The 23,903-nt window shown below is 38.6% G+C and overlaps 2 protein-coding genes across 2 annotated transcripts in view; both read right to left on the reverse strand.

Moving 5' to 3' along the window:
* LOC130083233 (Fc receptor-like protein 5) overlaps positions 1–1,074 on the reverse strand; it is a 514,396-nt gene extending 513,322 nt beyond the window's left edge. Inside the window, exons 1-2 of the mRNA XM_056248290.1 lie at positions 1,053–1,074; positions 653–937 (exon numbers count right to left, since the gene is read on the reverse strand). Of these exons, the coding sequence (XP_056104265.1) occupies positions 653–937; positions 1,053–1,074 (307 nt within the window). The remainder of the gene's footprint in view (positions 1–652; positions 938–1,052) is intronic.
* A 4,099-nt stretch (positions 1,075–5,173) lies between these two features.
* LOC130083234 (Fc receptor-like protein 5) lies at positions 5,174–22,996 on the reverse strand. The gene is made up of 8 exons (XM_056248291.1): positions 22,687–22,996; positions 22,292–22,582; positions 21,418–21,705; positions 18,441–18,773; positions 13,451–13,738; positions 9,247–9,531; positions 5,764–6,036; positions 5,174–5,211 (listed from the first exon to the last, which is right to left on the reverse strand). The coding sequence occupies exons 1-8, from the start codon at positions 22,994–22,996 to the stop codon at positions 5,174–5,176; spliced, it is 2,106 nt and encodes a 701-aa protein (XP_056104266.1).
* Between the last annotated feature and the right edge of the window lie 907 nt (positions 22,997–23,903).

The following is a 23,903-nucleotide window of genomic DNA, read 5'->3' on the forward strand; positions in this document are numbered from 1 at the left end:
GTTTTCAGTGTGAATCACAACTGTTGCTTTTTGCACTTAGTGCATAGTCACTGCCTAATTCAACTGGAAATATATAGGCTATTTGGTGTTAATGTATGCATTTTTGTGGAATTTCACCGTTCTGATGAAAATGTTTTATGACTGTGAAATTCTACTGGTTTTCTCTGCAAAACGACATTTTTTTTCAACTCTGACCAAAAAATATACAGGAATGTTTTTTTAAGGACATGTCAGGATAACAATAGACAATAATTACTGTTATTTAAAGGAAAATTTCATTTTTTTGCAGTAACCAATTTAAATAGTTAAAAAACAGGGAAAATGTACATTAGATGTCAATGTTAGCATTTTTATGGAGTTTCACAGTTCTGATCAAAATGTCATAATACTGTTAAATTCTACCGTTTTTTTCTGTAAAAATACATTTATTTTTTACAGTGTACTCTAGCATTAAAATGCATTTTCAGACCTCTGCATTCAGTTTCATTGATTTTCTTCTTCAAATATGTTGTAACACAAGAGAGATAATTGAATAAAAAGAAGAGTGACAACTGTATTTATCAGCAGTGTGAATGAGAGTAAAAGTCTCTCGATTGGTTGTGTGATCATGATCAAGTAGAGAGAGTTTAGAGGACAATGATGTTGAACTCACCCTTCACAGAGAGAGAAACAGCAGAGCTTGATGTTGATGAGTTTGGTCTTCCATCTCTCTGTCCTTTACACCAGTACTGACCCTGATCAGACTCAGTAGCTCCTCTGATAGTGACAGTGTCTCTGTTTACAGTGTAACGCTCAGACTTCTGTAACTTTACACTGTCTTTATACCACTCATATCTCCAGTCACTGTGATCAGAGTTTATCACACACTTCAGATTGACTGTTTCTCCAGTGAATACAGCACTGTCTGGTGTCACAGTCACGGTAGATGTGGGTAAACCTGAGAAGAGAGCAGAACACAAACTGACTAGAGGACAAATGATTATTGCGCAACAGCGTCAATCGCTGCAGTGTCTCATTCCCTGTTCTCAGGGAACATAGTCGTAACCTGAGACGTTTTCTCTTCAGCTCCGTCATGATCTCAGACAAACACTGGTCAAAAACATCAGCTGTGAAACTGAACTGTTCATATGATTGTTTCCATCTCTAAACCAGCTGTATCTGTCAGGATTCCACCCTTGTTTCTATACAGTGTTTGTGTCTGAACAGTATTGCTGGCTTGTGCTCGGATCTAGTTACTCGTGACCAACAGCTTCATGCTGGTTAGAAAGACTGACTGACGTGATCAGGATGATGGAGACTATAAAACTCTTAGTCGTTTGATATGAAATTCATTTTATAATACAGTTATGGTGCTTTTGTGTCCTATTTGAATTCTGAAAGTTAATCATGTCATTCTCTAGCTATAATAGCAATAAGCACATTATTAAAACAATCTTTTTAAAAAAAAATTGTTCCAGGAAAGATATAGATTTGAAACAACACAAGGGTATGGGAGATTAAATGATGACAACATTTTCATTCTCAGGAGAGCTAATTTTGAAACTTTGGTGTAAATGTCGGATAAAATGCATCTTAAATCTAATATTTGATGAACTGCAAATCATAATCAAGTACAAAACAATGACAGTCTGAAAAGCAAAGCTGCATTTGTATAAAGACTCAAAGATTCTCAGAGAGTGCAAGCAGCTAAAAAAGTGATTACATACAGAAATATGTTTTATGTTTATTAAAAACTTGAATGTTACTGAATAGATGGAATTTAAGTGTAATTAGCAGCCATTAACATAACTATTTTAGCTGTTTCTCAGATCTGTGTTCACATGCGTCAGAAAGACGACTTTATCTGTTGTGTTTCTCTGTTTTATAAGAACTCTTGCCATGAGTGTTGTGTTTTTAAGATTACACTTAAAGTTAAAAAAAACTCTAGCTTTAAAACGCAATTTCAGACCTCTGCATTCAGTTTCATTGATTTTCTCCTTCAAATATGTTGTAACGCAAGAGAGATAATTGAATAAAAAGAAGAGTTACAACTGTATTTATCAGCAGTGTGAATGAGAGTAAAAGTCTCTCGATTGGTTGTGTGATCATGATCATTTAGAGAGAGTTTAATGGCGCTTTTCCACTGCATGGTACGGCTCGGTTCGCCTCGGTGCAGTTCGACTCAGCGCGGAACAGTTCGGCTCACTTCGCTTTTCCACTGCGTGGTATGAATCGACTCGGTACGGCAAGGCTCGGTTCGCTTTAGCTTGGTTGCTTTTCCACTGCAGTTAGTACCGCTTCAAAGTGGGTGGGTGGGAGTGATAGTTATAGTTGCGCAACTCCTCGGCAACCAACGAGAGGAACGTCTGCACCTCGTCCAATGACCACGATTCAGCTATTTCTTTTTTGAAGTTTTCCTGTTCTTTTTTCAAGCAAGTACTTTAAAAACAGGTGCTACAGCATTGGCTGTTGTCTACTGGCTATTTTAATCTAGCGGGTTTTAGTGTCTCGTGTCGCAAATACAATGACGCTGGTAGTGATGATTCTGTCTGTCTGATATAGATGTGAAACAACACAAGGGTGTGGGAGATTAAATGATGACAACATTTTCATTCTCAGGAGAGCTAGTGTTGAAACTTTGGTGTAAATGTCGGATAAAATGCATCTTAAATCTAATATTTGATTAACTGCAAATCATAATCAAGAACAAAAAAATTACAGAATCGTCTGAAAAGCAAAGCTGCATTTGTATAAAGACCGTCTCAGGTTACGTATGTAACCCTGGTTCCCTGAGAGGGAACAAGACGCTGCGTTTGAGACGCGGTGGGAACGCTCTGCGTGATTACGTCGTGAAGCACATGTAAAATCAGTCCAATGGAAGCCCGAAACGTCATAGGCGGGTGACGTCATAGACCAGGAAACTATAAAGCACCCCTGAATTCAGACCGCGCCAGCTTCTGAAAAAACCTGAAGCAAGTCGATCAGGGCATGCAGGAACTATGGCAGGTAAACGCAGCGTCTCGTTCCCTCTCAGGGAACCAGGGTTACATACGTAACCTGAGACGTTCCCTTTAAAGGGAACTTCGAGCTGCGTTTGAGACGCGGTGGGAACCCCATACCCACTACGCCATAGTGACAAATGCCCGTTCTGTGTGAAGTCCTTGCGCACACTAAGAAGCAAGCAACCTCGCCCCTGAAGTGGAGAGGTCAAGGTCATAAAACCTGACAAATGTATGTGGAGAGGACCAGCCTGCCGCATTACAGATATTAAGAAGGGAAACACCCGAAATTAAGGCCGTAGAGGCCGCCATACTCCTTGTAGAATGGGCCCGTACAGCCATAGGTGAAGGCTGACCGGCCGCTTCATAAGCCAATGATATAGCCTCAACTATCCATTTGCTCATAACCTGTTTAGATGCAGGGCACCCTCTCTTGAGTGACCCAAAGCAGACAAACAATTGTTCAGACTTACGCCACAGGGCAGCCCTGTGAACGTAGGCATCTAATGCCCGAACTGGACATAACAGGTTCAGTTGTTCCTGATCTGGGGTATTAAAAGGTGGAGGATAAAAGGCCTGCAGCACTATTGGGCCCCCAACATTAACTGGGACCTTAGGAATATAACCCGGTCTAGGGTAGAGAAATGCTTTCACCATACCAGGTGCAAATTCCAGAAATGAGGGAGCAACCGACAGGGCATGCAAATCTCCAAATCTCTTGATAGACGAAATAGCAAGGAGAGTGAGGAATTTCTCTGAAACCTCTTCAATGGGCTCGAAAGGAGCCAAAGCCAGACCCTCAAGTACAATGGCCAAATCCCAAGCCGGTGCTCTAGAGTGCAGTGCAGGTCTCAACCTCAGTGTACCACGGAGAAAACGAGTAATAAGAGGATCTCTCCCGATAGATAGCAAAGAACTAAGTTACATGAAACAATCCAACTACATATTTTACACCACTGACAAGGGAAAAGTCACTACTCACGGTGTTTATGGCTAGCTTCTAGCTTTCTGCGGCTTCTCTTTCAAGGTAGTGACGAAGCGCGCTCTGTAGCGCTGTGTGTTCGCTGTCGGCTACGGTAGAAACATGACGTCACAATATGTAGCTGCCAGCAGAGACAGTTGCATAATTTAAGTTCCATAAAATAATAGTTTTAATTTAATAAGTAATCACGTTTAAATATATCATAATATATTTATCTGCATTTCTTTTACTTTGAAATATATATACAAGCAGATTTGTTTATGTAGGCTTATATAGCGGAACTATTGTTCTGAGGTTCGGTTGGTTCAGACGTTTATTGATGCTACATCAGCATCGTAGCATCGGAGAATGTCATAGCGCATACAGAGCTAACTGCGGCTCGTTAAGTTTTTGGTAATGTCATTACATTTGTAAGTTCACCGAGAGACACACGGAAGAGAAGTTGCCTTTGTTACCTGTTTGTTTCACTCCCCTGGAGTTAACGCGGCCAATGAGGTGTGCATAGTTATGTTAATGTGTAATTATCAATGTAAAGCATAACTGTGTGACGATTTAATAACAGTCAATCTAACATGTTTCTTATTTATTAATGTGCTATTCTCTGTGAGAATATTCTTATTTCTGTAACTTGTCATGTGATTTTTATGTTTTATTTAGTTCTCACGGCATGTTTGATGGCATTGAGGACGACATCATTTGACTAATAAATGCCCATAAACAAGAACGCCTTGTGTCCGCATCTGTTAACTGGAGGGAGCTATACAATATGTCGACCTTTATAGAAGGGGGTGCCCGCGGTTATGTAGATATAAATGTCTCATTCTAAGGCAATAAAAACATTACGGTTTATTAAGTAAGTTCTTTATACACTACTGAAAACATAGTTATGGATGTCATATTGCATTTCTGTTAATAGTACTCAAAATTTTTACACATTGCACCTTTAAGGATTCAACTCACTCATTTGTCGCCACCTACTGGCGGGTGTAATTTCATAGAAATTTCATAGTAGCCTATTACCGTTATTTAATATTTCAACATAATATATATATATATATATATTTAAAACAATCTCTTAACATAATTTATGCAAAATCTTTTGCTGATTGTCACTTCATTTGATTGTAGCCATACAGTGTATTTTTACTCAAATGTAATTTATTCATTGAGGACACAGATATGACAATATATTTGTATAATACTATCTCTGGCTTTATTGCTCGTTATTGCAGGGTTTTGATCTTCTCTCAACTGAGAAAGAGCACATCCTGTATTTTATTGTATTATATAACGACTATTTAATATTACATCTAAATCTTGAGTACGCTAGGCATGTTGTGTATTCATTTTTCTATGAAACTCAAGCATATTTTAATGTTTGTGTATTTTTTGCTACTCCATAATGATGTTCTAGTTGAGCTCATTTGTAGGTGAGTCCTGCCCTGTCTGTGATACACTGTATTTTGTTGCCAGTTAAGGCTTAGAAATAACAGTGAAAAAAAATATGGTAAATAATAACAATATTTAAAAAAAACATGTGGCATACAATGATTGTATAACATAACTGTGTAATAACCGTTGTAAGAGCCAATATAATATGATTATATTCGATTTGCTTTCCCCACTTTATATCACATCTGAGAGTGACTGTTTCTCCTCTAAACACTCGTTCATCAGGTCGAACCGTCACCACAGCTTTAGCACTCACTGAACAAACACAGATTATTGCATTTATAGTTTCAGAAGTTGTGTAGATATTGTCTGATCTGTATTTGTTGCATCACACACTACAGTCTCTCTCACCTGTAACATTTACCCACAGTGCATCACTGTATTGTGTGTGATAGACTGGTTTCCCTCTTCCAGCTCTACACCAGTACTGGCCTCCATCAGACACTGAATCAATCTTCAGGCTGTAGGAGTTTGTTTCTGTCTTCTCTGTCTCAGGGTTCAGTGTGTTTTTGTACCAGTAAAAGTCCCAATATCCAGTAGACGGATCCATGCGACAGGTCAAAGTCACTGTGTTTCCAGTCAGTGCAGCTCCTGCAGGATCTGATGTGAGTTCAGGCTTTAGATCTGCAGGAGAACAACAACAGATTCAGATCCTCAAGAGTCAGAGTTCGTTCCGGGTTACTTGACTGTAAACCCTGTTCCCTGAAAAAGCGGAACGAGATGCTGCGCTGCTTAGCGCATTGGGAACGTCTTTAATCGAGACCCGCTGTGAATATAGTGTGTAAACACGGTCGATAGAATCGACCGGAAGTAATAGCCTCGGTCGGTGATGTCATCGTCGCGCGCCCGCGTGGCGTGCACCCGACTTTTTTTCTCAGAAATAATTTAGACCCTGCGGCCTCATATGAGGACATTACATTTTTGCCTCTTGACACAATGATAGTCAAATTTGTAAATCTTAGACATGTTGGCCACATTTAGGGGCACTGCCCACACCATCTTGTAGTGATATCACAACATTACACCAATGTCAGTGAGAAGAAAATGACCCTAACCCTAACCCTAACACTTCTACACCAGTTCCCGAAAGAAAAATGACCCAGGTAAAAAAATCTATTCAAATTATATGAATGAAACAAATATATCTATGTACAATACTGTCTCTATCATCATATGGGGATTAAAATTTGACATATTTTAGTAATAGTAGCACTCTAGGACATCAGTAAATATGAAGTACTCGTTTGAGGACATTGGGACTATATTACGTTATCCCCTTAACTGTCACCGGCCCACGTGGGACGTTTGCCCATATATATTTAGAACAATAATATCTTAGTAAAAACCTAAAGTAATATTGACAAACTAAATATCATTTGAAAGCTTACAATCTCTAGTTTTCATATTTGGTGGCTGTTTTTTAAAATAAATTACAGAATAGCAGTAATTTATCAATTTACAACAAGAATATTTCATATTCATTAGGCGTGTTTAGGCCTTTATTTTGAAATAGAAAAAAAAACCCATGGAAAATCATGAAAGATTGGTAGAAACCTCAGTTTGTTTTCATGCCAAGAGTTCTAAAGATAACACTAATGAAATGTTATGAGAAAAAAAGGTCTGAAAATTTTTAGAATATAAAGAAAAATATTATGAATTCTCGATTTGTGATGTGGCAGCGAGCTATAACGCACATATGTGCCCTTTTTTACGTTTATTAGAGGTTGAAATCAAATCAAATACTGCCAAAACACCCATACTATTTCTGAATAGGATGTATACTTAATAAATTGTATGAAATTATGGAAAGACATGGTTCAGATCACTCAAAACATATGAAAATGGAGACACCCTTATATTGTCAGTAAGGAAGCTGGCTGTCCATCTAGTGAAAAAGTTTGGTACTACGCCCAAATAAAATCTTACTGAAAGCTCATTTTTTGAGATATCAACCTAAAATTTGGAACACAACTTGTTTAGATTTTTGGCTTTAATTTTCTAGCAGTTTAGAGTAAAATATATTTTATAATATATAAATTTTATATAAAATATAAATAATTATATTTTTACATTCTATATTTTCATAAACTCAAACTTATATAACTTTTTTTCTGTTTCACTTTCATAATTTATTTCACTTCTACAATAATCTGGCAAATGTCTTCTTAAAAACAAGACCAACCACATGTCTATATTCCAAAGCATTCTTGAATTACAACCATTTTACAACCACAAGTTTTTCTTTTTTTTTTATTGCTAGTACTGTGTCCTCACACGAGGACATCATATGGTAAATCATAGACCCACTGTCCTCACGTGAGGACATCATTTTCTGCAAAAACTACTTCCTGTACAAAAACAAATTTTAGTTATTATATTTAGTAGGTCCTACTTATCCCAAATAGCAAGAACAATTATAAAATGCACACCAGGCAAACTCTCGGGTCTCAGGAGGTTAAAAAAATCAAATTGATTTTTTTATGTTCTATGAGAAAATACTTTCTCTCAAAACTTTTTTTAGTCTTAAATATTATTTTTTGCTATTGATATGAAAACTTTTCTCTCAAATATAATGTTTTCTCTCATGAAATGCTTTATTGCTATCAGTGTGATAACTTTTTTTCTCAAACTTTTTTTCTATCTCAGATCATTTATTTTCTCCCATGTAATAAAGACACATTTCTAGCTCCATACTTATTCAGCCTATTTATTTAGTCCTTTTTTGTATAACCTATAGAAATTATAAATTTAAATTGCAGTTTTATGAAAATTAGATACAAATAAAATTGACTTGTTTTTCTCCACTCATGCCTTTTTGTAAATAAACAACATCAAAGCATTAACATTTGTGTGGGGAAATCAGTTACAGTGGAGGTAACCAATCAATGCAGGTTTAAGATACAGACCACTGTAATCAATATCTTTCTTTGGAAAACAACGTAAGCATTTGTTGTGCTTACATTTACAGCTATTGCAAGCAGGGGGCGCTTATTCAAACCTTTTTGTTATGAAATTGGGCACTCATCAGACAAACTGTAATTAGGTATACATGTGATATTATCAATTTAAAGGAATTTAATGACTTCAAGTATTTAAATATGTTATTTAAGGCTTTATATAAGTATTTAAGCCTTTCAGGATTAGAATGAGAGCTTGTGCTCAGGTCAGGACAAGTATAAGAACTTGATTTGGCTTTCCTGACAGCAGAAGTATTTTACAAGTCCTGATAATGTGGGCTGGCGTGGCTACAGTGCCAGTGTTAAGCAATTTTAACATAATATCGTCATCATATCAGTGTAGATGGACCAAAATAAAACCATTAAAATATCAAGTAAATAAGTATTGTGATACTTGGTGCCACAGTGACACTCTTGTCCCAAAAAGTATTGCTATACCACGATACTCAATATGTTGTCCCATGGTGAGTCATTTTTCCCTGTTGGACCTACACAAAATTTGAGGGTTCCCCCACCTGCCACATCCCACTTTAACCACTGCTTATACACACACACACACATACACGCACACGTAAACCCCTCCATCATTGAAAAAAACAATCAACCGAGCAATAGCCCTCAACCTCCTTCTCGGAAAAAAATGCACGCATGACTCCCCTTCTGCCATCACCTACCGACCCAGCTGGGCAGTCCTTGTGTATTTCAGTGCAGTGCAAGCACAGAGCCAACGAGTAGGGCACCCGGAACCCTTGCCTATATTGTCTGGAAAATGCACTCCAGTTAACAACACACGAGAACTGAGAGTAAAAGTCTCTCGATTGTATGTGTGATCATGATCAAGTAGAGAGAGTTTAGAGGACAATGATGTTGAACTCACCCTTCACAGAGAAAGAAACAGCAGAGCTTGATGTTGATGAGTTTGGTCTTCCATCTCTCTGTCCTTTACACCAGTACTGACCCTGATCAGACTCAGTAGCTCCTCTGATAGTGACAGTGTCTCTGTTTACAGTGTAGCGCTCAGACTTCTGTAACTTTACACTTTCTTTATACCACTCATATCTCCAGTTTCTGTGATCAGAGTTTATCACACACTTCAGATTGACTGTTTCTCCAGTGAATACAGCTCTGTCTGGTGTCACAGTCACTGTAGATGTGGGTAAACCTGAGAAGAGAGTAAAACACAAACTGACTAGAGAACAAATGATTATTGCATTGCCCAACAGCATCACTCGATGCAGTGTCTCATTCCCTGTTCTCAGGGAACATAGTCGTAACCTGAGACGTTTTCTCTTCGGCTCCATCATGATCTCAGACAAACACTGGTCAAAAACATCAGCTGTGAAACTGAACTGTTCATATAATTGTTTCCATCTCTAAACCAGCTGTATCTGTCAGGATTCCGCCCTTGTTTCTATACAGTGCCCAGCCAGCACAGCCATGTGGGGCCCACATGGGTTAGACCTGGGCTATCTAACTGGGACCCAGACAGTTTTGCTCCCGGTTTCCATGTAGGCCCCACATGGGTTTGCCCAGATGAAATGAATACTGCTCAGTGTGCACACTACAGGCTGTTAAATGTAACACTGACCAGTGTTGGAGTTAATGAGATAATTAAGTGATTGATTAATGATTGAGCATTATTGAAGACACCTGATGTTAACAAGCAGAATCACTGAAGGAGAAAATCACAAATTGTAAGCCACCGGTATGGCGATCAGCGTTTGCTTTAGTTGGACTCTTGACCCTTAGACTGTCACTTTAAATTTTGTTTGTCTGCTGTTATTGATTTATAACAGTCAAATGAACAAAGAAAAGTGTGATCTTATAGTGTTGGTTATGTTTTGGCATAATCATGCTGTGATCTGATAAATGAAACTTATTGAGATGGTTCAACTTCTGGTTCAACTTGTTAGCAACAGCTTTGTGATTCCACAGCATATGATTATCAGTATTTTTTTAATCCAAAATATTTCATAAACATTGTTCTGATCAAAACACTTTCAAATGAATTTATTTAGAAACACAGACATCAATAACCAGTCTGTGAATCTCAACAATGGTGACAATAATAATGCATGTTGCAGTGGCTGCCACCAATCACAACTCATTACTGGCTCCCATCATGCATTGCGGTATGAATAAATTATGATCTGAATTGTCTATGTAATTTACTTTTCCTAATTGAATATTCTGCTCGTCACCATTATTGAGATGCATTGACTGAATCTTGACGTCTGGGTGTGCCTAAAAGAAAGATTTTTTTTTTTAAAACAACTTTTAAGAAATCCTTTATATTATATCTAAAATTCTGGATATTTATGCAGAATCACAGTTATGCTGTAACCAACAGCATAAATCACTAAACATAAGGTTCAAATGATGACATAAATTTCATAATATAACCAACACCATTACATAACTTTTTTTTTTTTTTTTTTTTTTTTTTTTTCTGGCAGTTATAAGTCAGAAACAACAGCCAAACAAAATCTAAAGTTAATAACATAAGGGTCAAGAGCCCAACTAAAGCAAACAATGATCGCCATAACGGTGGCTTACAATTTTCTCCTTCAGTGATTCTGCTTTAGGTGTCTTCAATAATCTTCAATCATATTCAATCACTTAATTATCTCATTAACTCCAACACTGGTCAGTGTTACATTTAACAGCCTGTAGTGTGCACACTGAGCAGTGTTTATTTCATCTGGGCAAACCCATGTGGGGCCTACATGGAAACCGGGAGCAAAACTGGCTGGGTCCCAGTTAGATAGCCCACGTCAAACCCATGTGGGCCCCACATGGCTGTGCTGGCTGGGTGTTTGTGTCTGAACAGTATTGCTGGCTTGTGCTCGGATCTAGTTACTCGTGACCAACAGCTTCATGCTGGTTAGAAAGACTGACTGACGTGATCAGGATGATGGAGACTATAAAACTCTTAGTGGTTTGACTTCATTCATATGAAATCAGGATTAATTTTATAATACAGTTATGGTGCTTTTGTGTCCAATTTGAACTCTGAAAGTTAATCATGTCATTCTCTAGCTATAATAGCGATCAGCACATTAATAAAACAATCTTTTAAAAAAAAACATACAATTAAAGTAAAATATCTTAATTTAAATAAAGTGTAAAAAACTTTAATAGAAATGTGATGTCACCATGATTGAGATCAGTGTTTGCTTTAGTTGGGCTCATGACTCTTGAGTTTCAACATTACTTTTTCTCTGGCTGCCTTAACTGTGTTTTGATGCACATTTATTATGGCAATATTTGCAAGAGAAAATATAAGATGATCTTGGTCATTTATTGATGATTTTATAGTCATCATATGATGATCTGATTAATTGATATGACAGTCAAATCTCTGTTAGCTGTGAATACATTATATGTAGATAGACTTCAGTGTTATACAAAGGCAAGTATTATCATACTTTTTTCACATGATTTGTTGAAATATTGTGGGATCAGTATTATTGCAATCTCAAAAAAAATATATATATATATTCTACATAATTTTTTTTTAGTTGGTTTATTTTGTTAGGAGTATAGAGACATCAAGAATCAACATATGAATCTCAACAATGGTGACAATCAACAAAGCCTTTTTGTGACTTTATAATAGGTCAGAATTTTTTTCATTGTCACCATTGTTGAGATTCATACGCTAATTCTTGATATCTGAGTGAGTCTGTATTATCCTGTCAAAAGATTGTTTGCATAATGACTTCATAAAATCTTATATAACAGCATTGTAGGATCTTCTATAGCAATACTGCCATTCAAAATTAACAATTAACATTTTACAACTTAATCAGTCATTCAAAAGTCATACCAAACAGGTGGTATCAATACAGCAGACAACTGCTTGATGAATATTATCACTATTAAGTGACCAACATCATCTGATCTGAGTTTCTCTCGATTTCCTACAATAACAAATATGCATCAAAGACATGCACAGTTAAGAGAAAAAAATAATGTTAATATCTGAAGGGTCAAGAGCCCAACTAAAGCCAACACTGACCTCTATCATGGTGACATCAAACTTTATTATTTTCAATAAAATATCAACTTCTAAACCTCTGTTATTTCTCAATAAGAATGTTAGTATGAAAGAAGGATTGTAATAAGTGAAGATGCTGAGATTTTGACAGATCTGTTTTAATGTTCTGTTGGGATGTAAAGTGTTTCTGTATGGTGTGTTTTGTGTCTGTCACCATTGTGTTGAAGAGTAGAGGCTGTGCTTCAGTCCAGGATGAGCAGAGTAACACTGATGAAATGCTGTGTGTTGCTTTATTTAACCGACAGTAACTGTGTAGTTGCTGAAGACGTATAATCACAGTAAATCATGCATGTAGTTTATGGCAAGATATTTACTTTTTACAGTGAATATGTTTTTTAGTAAAAAATCAGTAAATATATATATATATATATATATATATATATATATATATTTGTGAAATAACTGTGTTTCTGTTAAAAAGCTTAATGAAGAATTCTGCAATAGTATTTATTATTTAAATTAGGATATTTTACATTCATTTTATGTTTTTTTGTATGGCAGCCATTGCTGACAGTCATATGACCTTTTTTTCACAGTGAAGATGTTTGATCATAATAATTCAGGAAATAACTGTAAAATAACAGTGTTTTTCTGTAAAACATTTAAGGACAAAGTTTGGAAAAGTTTTTTGCACTCAATTTAAATTAGGATATTTTACTTTATTTTTACGGTTTTTGTTTGGCAGCCGTAGCTGCCAGTCATTGACCGTTTTTTTTACGATTTTATTTTTTACAGTGTGTTGTGTTTCTCTGTTTTATAAGAACTCTTGCCATGAGTGTTGTGTTTTTAAGATTACACTTAAAGTTAAAAATACTCTAGCTTTAAAATGCATTCAGACCTCTGCATTCAGTTTCATTGATTTTCTCCTTCAAATATGTTGTAACACAAGAGAGATAATTGAATAAAAAGAAGAGCGACAACTGTATTTATCAGCAGTGTGAATGAGAGTAAAAGTCTCTTGATTGGTTGTGTGATCATGATCATGTAGAGAGAGTTTAGAGGACAATGATGTTGAACTCACCCTTCACAGAGAGAGAAACAGCAGAGCTTGATGTTGATGAGTTTGGTCTTCCATCTCTCTGTCCTTTACACCAGTACTGACCCTGATCAGACTCAGTAGCTCCTCTGATAGTGACAGTGTCTCTGTTTACAGTGTAACGATAACCAGACGTCTGTAACTTTACACTGTCTTTATACCACTCATATCTCCAGTCACTGTAATCAGAGTTTATCACACACTTCAGATTGATTGTTTCTCCAGTGAATACACGACTGGCTGGTGTCACAGTCACTGTAGATGTGGGTAAACCTGAGAAGAGAGCAGAACACAAACTGACTAGAGGACAAATGATTATTGCATTCCCCAATAGCGTCAATCGCTGCAGTGTCTCATTCCCTGTTCTCAGGGAACATAGGTTACAGTCGTAACCTGAGACGTTTTCTCTTCGGCTCCGTCATGATCTCAGACAAACACTGGTCAAAAACATCAGCTGTGAAACTGAACTGTTCATATGATTGTTTCCATCTCTAAACCAGCTGTATCTGTCAGGATTCCGCCCTTGTTTCTATACAGTGTTTGTGTCTGAACAGCTTGTGCTCGGATCTAGTTACTCGTGACCAACAGCTTCATGCTGGTTAGAAAGACTGACTGACGTGATCAGGATGATGGAGACTATAAAACTCTTAGTCGTTTGATATGAAATTCATTTTATAATACAGTTATGGTGCTTTTGTGTCCTATTTGAACTCTGAAAGTTAATCATGTCATTCTCTAGCTATAATAGCGATAAGCACATTATTAAAACAATCTTTTAAAAAAAAATTGTTCCAGGAAAGATATAGATTTGAAACAACAAAAGGGTGTGGGAGATTAAATGATGACAACATTTTCATTCTCAGGAGAGCTAATTTTTAAACTTTGGTGTAAATGTTGGATAAAATGCATCTTAAATCTAATATTTGATGAACTGCAAATCATAATCAAGTACAAAACAATGACAGTCTGAAAAGCAAAGCTGCATTTGTATAAAGACTCAAAGATTCTCAGAGAGTGCAAGCAGCTAAAAAAGTGATTACATACAGAAATATGTTTTATGTTTATTAAAAACTTGAATGTTACTGAATAGATGGAATTTAAGTGTAATTAGCAGCCATTAACATAACTATTTTAGCTGTTTCTCAGATCTGTGTTCACATGCGTCAGAAAGACGACTTTATCTGTTGTGTTTCTCTGTTTTATAAGAACTCTTGCCATGAGTGTTGTGTTTTTAAGATTACACTTAAAGTTAAAAAAACTCTAGCTTTAAAACGCAATTTCAGACCTCTGCATTCAGTTTCATTGATTTTCTCCTTCAAATATGTTGTAACACAAGAGAGATAATTGAATAAAAAGAAGAGTTACAACTGTATTTATCAGCAGTGTGAATGAGAGTAAAAGTCTCTCGATTGGTTGTGTGATCATGATCATTTAGAGAGAGTTTAATGGCGCTTTTCCACTGCATGGTACGGCTCGGTTCGCCTCGGTGCAGTTCGACTCAGCGCGGAACAGTTCGGCTCACTTCGCTTTTCCACTGCGTGGTATGAATCGACTCGGTACGGCAAGGCTCGGTTCGCTTTAGCTTGGTTGCTTTTCCACTGCAGTTAGTACCGCTTCAAAGTGGGTGGGTGGGAGTGATAGTTATAGTTGCGATAGTTATAGAACTCCCAGGAGCAAAGATATCGGGAAATGCGTACCGGTGTAGCGTCAACCACACCTAATACATCACATCCAGTCCAAGCGGAGCTGGATGTGTGAGGGAGAACCAAATAGAGCAATGCGTTGTACAAACAATGTGAAAGGTCGACTTGACTTTAGTTGACCAAAGTTCTCCCTAAGAAGCTCCACCACCTCGGGTTGAAGACTCCAATCCCTGGGCCTCAGCCCCTGCCTCAACAGGATATCTGCTCTGATATACGAGACCATCAGTGTGTTGTCCGCCACTCGCCGAGCGACCATTAATGATCGCCCCCACTTGTGAGGGAAGCATCCGTCGATAGCAATATGCGTCGACAAGAAGCCCCCAACACTGGGCCTGGGCGAGGAACCAAGGTTCTTCCACATGACCGAGGCACGAAGGCATAGCCGCGTGACCTTGATCATGCGAAAACATATTTCCCCTCGGAGAAAACCCCTTGGTCCCGAGCCACCACTGCAGGGGTCTCATGTGCAGAAGGCCAAAAATAATTACGTTGGACACAGCTGCCATGAGACCCACCAGTTTGAAACTGTTTCACAGTGAGTGACTGGCCTAGATATACCCCAATACGGCTGTGAGAATCGCTACACCTAGAAAAGTGGTCCTCAGAGCACACTCTTCTTGGCGTTGAGAGGCAACCCCAACATCCTTAATGGGACAGAACGACATCTCGATGCCGAACTACCATAAACTCAGATTGAGCTAGGATCAACCAATCATTGATGTAGTATAATACGCGAATGCCCTGGAGTCTCAGAAGAGCCAGAGCTGCATCCACGCATACTGTAATAGGTGTGGGGTAATAAACCTAGGCCGAATGGAAGAACCAACGGCGAACCGGCAGGGAAACCGAACTGGCAGTGTTGCGACCCTCCTCAGAGAGTCGCACCCCAAAGGGCACTGAGGAGAAACGATTTCTCAAAACCGTCCCTACCCCAGAGGGAACCACCCTTAGAAGCCTGATCGCCTCGGCGTCAGGGCTTCTTCTTTGTCCAAGCTATTTTAGAGATAAAACAGTCCTCAGATCTTGCATGTCTCTAACTGGCTAGACTGCGACCGCCACCTAGGTACCCCTCAATTGGCTTTATGCCCAGCTGCACTACTTCCTGAACTTCAGCCAGCCCTTTGTTTCCTGTCTGCCATTATTGGACAAATTGATTAATTCAGGTGTGCCTGATTATTGTTGCCGTGACTACTGAGGTCAGGCACACCTGAATTAATCAATTTGTCCAATAATGGCAGACAGGAAACAAGGAGCTGGCTGAAGTTCAGGAAGTAGTGCAGCTGGGCATAAAGCCAATTGCGGAGGAGCCCGAATGGCGACGCTCTGTTTTGCACTTTGTGCTGAGAGGAGCTTAATAATAGGCCGAGACTGCTCCCGCCCAGCAGTCTCAGGAACATTAGATTGGTGAGGAAGAAACCTCTGGATCGCCGCTGAATGGTTTATTTCTTAGTTTTCTTGAAAGCGGAGCGTCCAGAAGAACAGACATAATTATATCTTTATATCAGAAAAACTTATATATATATATATCACTCTGCGGCCACCAGCAGGAAACAACCGAACTGGCAGCGCTGCGACCCTCCTCAGAGAGTCGCCCCTCACATTCATCCATGTCCTTATATACTTTACCCACCAGCGCTGCCTAATAAAAATGTATTCATTATTTAAGATGGCTGGTGGGTAACGTCGGGGTTAATAACGATGACGCCGACTCGGGAGAGAGAAAGCTCGCAAGCGTCTCTTTAACCCGAGGCACTGTCATACTATGATACTTAATACCCAAACATTACTATAGTTAGACATCTGGGGATTAAACACATAAAATACAAACCGGTTTATTCCACGATCTCGACACCTCAGTGTGGAGATAGGGAAAAAACCACAGTCCCCGATGAGGAGGCTGAGATACAGAGTTTTCCTGTTTTAAGATACAGTTAATCTAATATACTCTTCTTTATTTTCAATCTCATAATGTTCAGCTGGCCAGTAAATATTTAACTGGCAACAGCACTAGATAAAACCTCCTTTAAAAAAAAAAAAAAAAAAAAAAGCTCCTCTTTATTCAGCAGAGTTATGAGCTGACTTATTTATTCATTGAAAACTCAAAAAAACATCTGCCTTTTTCTTAAGATTTTTATTTGTTTTGTTCTCTTTCTTTTTAAACAAAACACTAACGATACCAATTCCTCGGAACTGGAATCGCAGCACACTAGATCTGGCATGTGAAAGCTGAGATAGGCCGGAGCCCGTCCCAACCCCCGCTGTCAGATCCGTTTGCGAACCCCAAAATACGAGCCGTCTCCGTGCCTCGGCAACAGAGAGACCCGCGCGGGGAACGCTAACCGAACCGTCCTCCTCGAAGAACGCCCGGCGGGAGCGGAGCGTCCTCACGGACAGCTTCTCGCAATGCTCACAGTCAGCTCCCTCGAGAACTGACTGTTAGCATGCTCCACTCCCAAACAGCAACAAAAAGCTGATGTGTGTCCCCACCCGTGATGTAACGAGGGCAGGGAACAACACAACGTCTATAATCTTGCTTGCTCGCCATAATGATAGGTAGTGATATATATTGGGCTTGACAAACAACAATAAATAGACAAGGACAGATTTCACAGAGAGCGCTTGCTGAAGGTGCAGAAGCTGGCGCGGTCTGAATTCAGGGGTGCTTTATAGTTTCCTGGTCTATGACGTCACCCGCCTATGACGTTTCGGGCTTCCATTGGACTGATTTTACATGTGCTTCACGACGCAATCACACGGAGCGTTCCCACCGCGTTTCAAACGCAGCTCGAAGTTCCCTTGAAAGGGAATCAAAGATTCTCAGAGAGTGCAAGCAGCTAAAAAAGCGATTACATACAGAAATATGTTTTGTTTATTAAAAACTTGAATGTTTCTTAATAGAGTTGAAGTGTAATTAGCAGCCATTAAAATAACTATTTTAGCTGTTTCTCAGATCTGTGTTCACATGCGTCAAAAAGACGACTTTATCTGTTGTGTTTCTCTGTTTTATAAGAACTCTTGCCAGGAGTGTTGTGTTTTTAAGATTACACTTAAAGTTAAAAATACTCTAGCTTTAAAATGCATTTTCAGACCTCTGCATTCAGTTTCATTGATTTTCTCCTTAAAATATGTTGTAACACAAGAGAGAAAATTAAATAAAAAGAAGAGTGACAACTGTATTTATCAGCAGTGTGAATGAGAGTAAAAGTCTCTCGATTGGTTGTGTGATCATGATCAAGTAGAGAGAGTTTAGAGGACAATGATGTTGAACTCACCCTTCACAGAGAGAGAAACAGCAGAGCTTGATGTTGATGAGTTTGGTCTTCCATCTCTCTGTCCTTTACACCAGTACTGACCCTGATCAGACTCAGTAGCTCCTCTGATAGTGACAGTGTCTCTGTTTACAGTGTAGCGCTCAGACTTCTGTAACTTTACACTGTCTTTATACCACTCATATCTCCACTCATATCTCCACTCATATCTCCAGTCATATCTCCACTCATATCTCCAGTTTCTGTGATCAGAGTTTATCACACACTTCAGATTGACTGTTTCTCCAGTGAATACAGCACTGTCTGGTGTCACAGTCACGGTAGATGTGGGTAAACCTGAGAAGAGAGCAAAACACAAACTGACTAGAGGACAAATTATTATTGCATTGCCCAATAGCGTCAATCGATGCAGTGTCTCATTCCCTGTTCTCAGGGAACATAGTCGTAACCTGAGACGTTTTCTCTTCGGCTCCGTCATGATCTCAGACAAACACTGGTCAAAAACATCAGCTGTGAAGCTGAACTGTTCATATGATTGTTTCCATATCTAAACCAGCTGTATCTGTCAGGATTCCGCCCTTGTTTCTATACAGTGTTTGTGTCTGAACAGCTTGTGCTCGGATCTAGTTACTCGTGACCAACAGCTTCATGCTGGTTAGAAAGACTGACTGATGTGATCAGGATGATGGAGACTATAAAACTCTTAGTCGTTTGATATGAAATTCATTTTAGAATACAGTTATGGTGCTTTTGTGTCATATTTGAACTCTGAAAGTTAATCATGTAATTCTCTAGCTATAATAGCGATCAGCACATTATTAAAACAATCTATTTTTTTTTTTTTTTTTTTGTTCCAGGAAAGATATAGATTTGAAACAACACAAGGGTGTGGGAGATTAAATGATGACAACATTTTCATTCTAGGAGAGCTAATGTTGAAACTTTGGTGTAAATGTTGGATAAAATGCATCTTAAATCTAATATTTGATGAACTGCAAATCATAATCAAGTACAAAACAATGACAGAATCGTCTGAAAAGCTAAGCTGCATTTGTAAAAAGACTCAAAGATTATCAGAGAGTGCAAGCAGCTAAAAAAGTGATTACATACAGAAATATGTTTTATGTTTATTAAAAACTTGAATGTTACTGAATAGATGGAGTTGAAGTGTAATTAGCAGCCATTAACAGAACTATTTTAGCTGTTTCTCAGATCTGTGTTCACATGTGTAACGGAACAGCTGCGGTGATGATGTGCTGATTGTATGTATACTGGCCTAATCCTCCGGTCAGTGAAGACGCAGCGATTTGTTTTCTTTAGATAACTTTATTGGCCTCTTACAACTCTACAGGGCATTGCAATATGTGTATGTGTGGTTTGTGATGCCTGCAGAAGACAACAACAGTAAAACAATATTAATACTAATTAAAGTTCAATGGCATCAATAGTGAAAATAACATGAATTACAGCAGACATGAATACCATGTAATACTGCAAATCACCACTAGGGGTCAGGGTAGGATCATTAAACAACACCATAGCTTCGCGCCACAAGTAGGTCACGTGACCAAGCTAAAATGGACCATCTGTAATTTGACACATTAACTTCAAAATAATAACGGCTTCAATGAACGAAGGCTACACAGCTAAATAAACAGTCAAATTAGGAAATAAATGTGAGGTAACTAAATAAACACGACGGGCCGTCTGTTTCATGGGGTTCAGTAACATGCTACCTATGAAGTTAACAAATAAACATATTACCCCGGTAATATTAATAACTCACACCACCTTCAAATATATAAACAACATCGTCACATAACTTACATCATCACCGACGCACACTTTTGTACAAAGGACTAATGAAGACCATGGACTGTCGGTGGAAGGCCAACTATTAACTACACAGGAAGTTTTTCCGAACACACTGCGCATGCGCAAACCAGTCCCTCAGTCTCTACATAAAGCAGCTTACTGAGACGCAACCTCCTCACAGCAGGAAATCCACAACAACATGCATCAGAAAGACGACTTTATCTGTTGTGTTTCTCTGTTCTATAAGAACTCTTGCCATGAGTGTTGTGTTTTTAAGATTACACTTAAAGTTAAAAATACTCTAGCATTAAAATGCATTTTCAGACCTCTGCATTCAGTTTCATTGATTTTCTCCTTCAAATATGTTGTAACACAAGAGAGATAATTAAATAAAGAAGAGTGACAACTGTATTTATCTAGCCTGACTTCGTCATACTCATATTCTAGTCAGAATGTGAGTCTGATACGGCTCCATAGGGCTTTGATTATGAGGCGTGTCTTAACCGAACCAGGAAAACAAAAACTCTGCACTCAATTGGATAGACCTACAACCAATCAGAGCAACACAGTAAGTGTTTTTTTTATGAGCTACGCATAGTTGTCAATGTCAACAGAACCTAACAACACCCACGCTGGAAGAAGTAGTAAAATGAGTGTTGCTTCTTTTACTTGGTCCTCCATTAGTGTGACCAAAGGAGAAACCACAATGACCACAGGGCTTTCATTGCGTCCCATCTTCTTAGTGACCATCGGAGCCAGCTGATAAAATACACTTTTGGCGAATCCCGTAGGAAGGACGGCAAACACATCTTTCCGATCGACAAATGCCTTGATTGCAGTTCTCTGTTCGTCTTTTAAAATTAATGTGCTGTCGATTTATTTTACAACAGACGCGATAGTGGAATCTCTACATCTCATTTCTCCAGCTGCAGTCAACTCTGAGGGAAACCAGTTCAACCCAAGCGCTCTTTGATAACGTAATGATTACGTAACTGCAGATCAAGTCCAGACCGAACTTCCCGACCAAAAAATATTGTGGGCGGGGTTCGGGCAGGCATCCAGGCTATTATTTATCAGCAGTGTGAATGAGAGTAAAAGTCTCTCGATTGGTTGTTTGATCATGATCATGTAGAGAGAGTTTAGAGGACAATGGTGTTGAACTCACCCTTCACAGAGAGAGAAACAGCAGAGCTTGATGTTGATGAGTTTGGTCTTCCATCTCTCTGTCCTTTACACCAGTACTGACCCTGATCAGACTCAGTAGCTCCTCTGATAGTGACAGTGTCTCTGTTTACAGTGTAACGATAACCAGACGTCTGTAATATTACACTGTCTTTAAACCACTCATATCTCCAGTTACTGTGATCAGAGTTTATCACACACTTCAGATTGACTGTTTCTCCAGTGGATACAGCACTGTCTGGTGTCACAGTCACTGTAGATGTGGGTAAACCTGAGAAGAGAGCAAAACACAAACTGACTAGAGGACAAATGATTATTGCGCAACAGCGTCAATCGATGCAGTGTCTCATTCCCTGTTCTCAGGGAACATAGGTTGCAGTCGTAACCTGAGACGTTTTCTCTTCGGCTCCATCATGATCTCAGACAAACACTGGTCAAAAACATCAGCTGTGAAACTGAACTGTTCATATGATTGTTTCCATCTCTAAACCAGCTGTATCTGTCAGGATTCCACCCTCAACTGCCACCGTCTCAGCTTGCCTTTGATTGTGCTTTGTTCCCTGCCTACTGTTTGGACTGTTATCATTTATTTCCTGACCTCGGTCTGACTGAGGACAAATGATCAAGTCTCAAGGCTTGTTTGCTACACTGACGGTTTCATTCATCTCAGATAATCTGAAGAGCAGAAGCTCATGGATGAACTGAACATGTCTGGAGGATAACGATAATGAACTCTGAAAATATCTGTGACCCTAATCACCCTGTCATTGTATATAGAAAGTAAACTCAGATTTACTTGGTTATCTTCTCAATGTCTTCAGGTTAAAGTGATGTGATGAAATGACGAACACACTCACCTGATACTGTCAGTGTAACTCCATCACTGATCTCTGAGTACTGTGGGGTTTCAGTCTGAGTTCCTCTACATCTGTACAGACCAGCATGAGACGGATCCACAGATGTGATTATATAGATCTGGTCTTGTCCTGCGCTGTTATAGATCTGGCCTGTTCTTCTGCTGTAATCTTGATCTTTATACCAGCTGTACCTCCAGACTCCTGTCTCCTGTATGACACATGTAAGAGTGACTGTCTCTCCTCTGAAAACACGGACATCAGGCTTCACCTTCACTACAGGTCTGGGTCTCTCTGTGAAAAGAGCAAACACACACTTCATGTTTGAATCTTTTAAAACTCGAAATTACCTTTCATTGAAAAAAAAGAGAACAACTACAAAGTAAAAGAGCTCTTACCTCTCACTGTTATCTTTATTGCATTACTGTAGTCTGTATAGTATTGTGTATGTGTGTAGTAGTAGTTTCCTCGCTGTGCTCTACACCAGTATGTTCCTCCATCAGAGACTGTCACAGAACTGATAGTTTTAGTTCCTGCATAATCACTGGATTCACAGTTTGAGTCTTTCCTCCAGATAAACGTCCATCCAGTTGATCTTCCCACGTCACAGCGGAGAGTAACTGTGTCTCCAGTGAACACTGAACTCTGGGGCTTTACAGTCAGAGTCGGTTTATCTGTAAGTGAACAGTGATGCAGTGTTGAGCTCATTTATAGAGTTATTGCTCAAATTGTTCACTATAGTCTTCTGTTTTTATCATTCTTTTTTAAACAGTAAGCTATGTAATTTCTTTTGATTGAAAGGGGTGTTTGTCTTTTCTGCTCCCACCAGTGACACCAAACAGAAAATTCCAGCGCTTTCAAAGAATAATCTTAAAGACAATATCAGGTAAGTTTAGGGAATATTAGTTATAGTTCAGAGTATTACGCAGGTTATGCACTTTCTGTAAAGCTGCTTTGAAATTATGTGTATTGTGAAAAGCGCTATACAAATAAACGTGAAATTGAAATTGTTCACCATAAGCTCTGAGTGACTGAACTTACTCACAGCGACCTTTCTGGAACCGATAACCACGAGTGAGAAAGGTTTAGAGTTCAGGGTTTATGTGACAGTAAGTTAAACCTGCTTTCTGGAACAGTCTATGCTTCTGTCTCTTTACTGTTACTGGTTATAGATGTTAAATATTAGCAAAAAGTAGGGCTGGGCGGTATACCGGTATACCGATTCATAACGAATACCAGTGTTTACCGGTGACAAGAGCTGGGGTGCTGAGGTAATTTGTATTTTGAACGCTGAAGTTAATCGAGATTTTCGGACTTGAATCTTTCATTTCTCCTAAAACAAATAGGATATCACACACTGAAATTATCAGCAAAAGTGCTGCTGTTGTAGCTTTAATGTGCTCATGATGCAGACAAAACATCTGTTTTCTAAGCAACACATTTCATTTTTGTATTAATTACATACATGTTTGTAATTATTGGACAAACTAAATGACATGATATTCATATCCAACCTACATGTTATTTTGTATTCAAATATCACACAACTGCAGGTTGTACAATATTTACATAATATAAGACCAGTTAAAAATAGTGCTGAATTAAACTTGCAATG

The sequence above is a fragment of the Rhinichthys klamathensis genome, unplaced genomic scaffold (genome assembly GCF_029890125.1).
Source record: "Rhinichthys klamathensis goyatoka isolate OS25496 unplaced genomic scaffold, OSU_Roscu_1.1 h1tg000054l_1, whole genome shotgun sequence".
NCBI classification, from domain to species: Eukaryota; Metazoa; Chordata; class Actinopteri; order Cypriniformes; family Leuciscidae; genus Rhinichthys; species Rhinichthys klamathensis.

Excerpts from the sequence above, each read along its gene's own strand:
- LOC130083234 (XM_056248291.1), bottom strand. The coding sequence starts at position 22,996 with ATGAGCTCAACACTGCATCACTGTTCACTTACAGATAAACCGACTCTG. Across the intron at positions 22,583-22,686 it reads AATAAAGATAACAGTGAGAG|AGAGACCCAGACCTGTAGTG; the intron begins GTAAGAGCTCTT and ends CTCTTTTCACAG. Across the intron at positions 6,037-9,246 it reads TGTTTCTTTCTCTGTGAAGG|ATCTAAAGCCTGAACTCACA; the intron begins GTGAGTTCAACA and ends GTTCTCCTGCAG.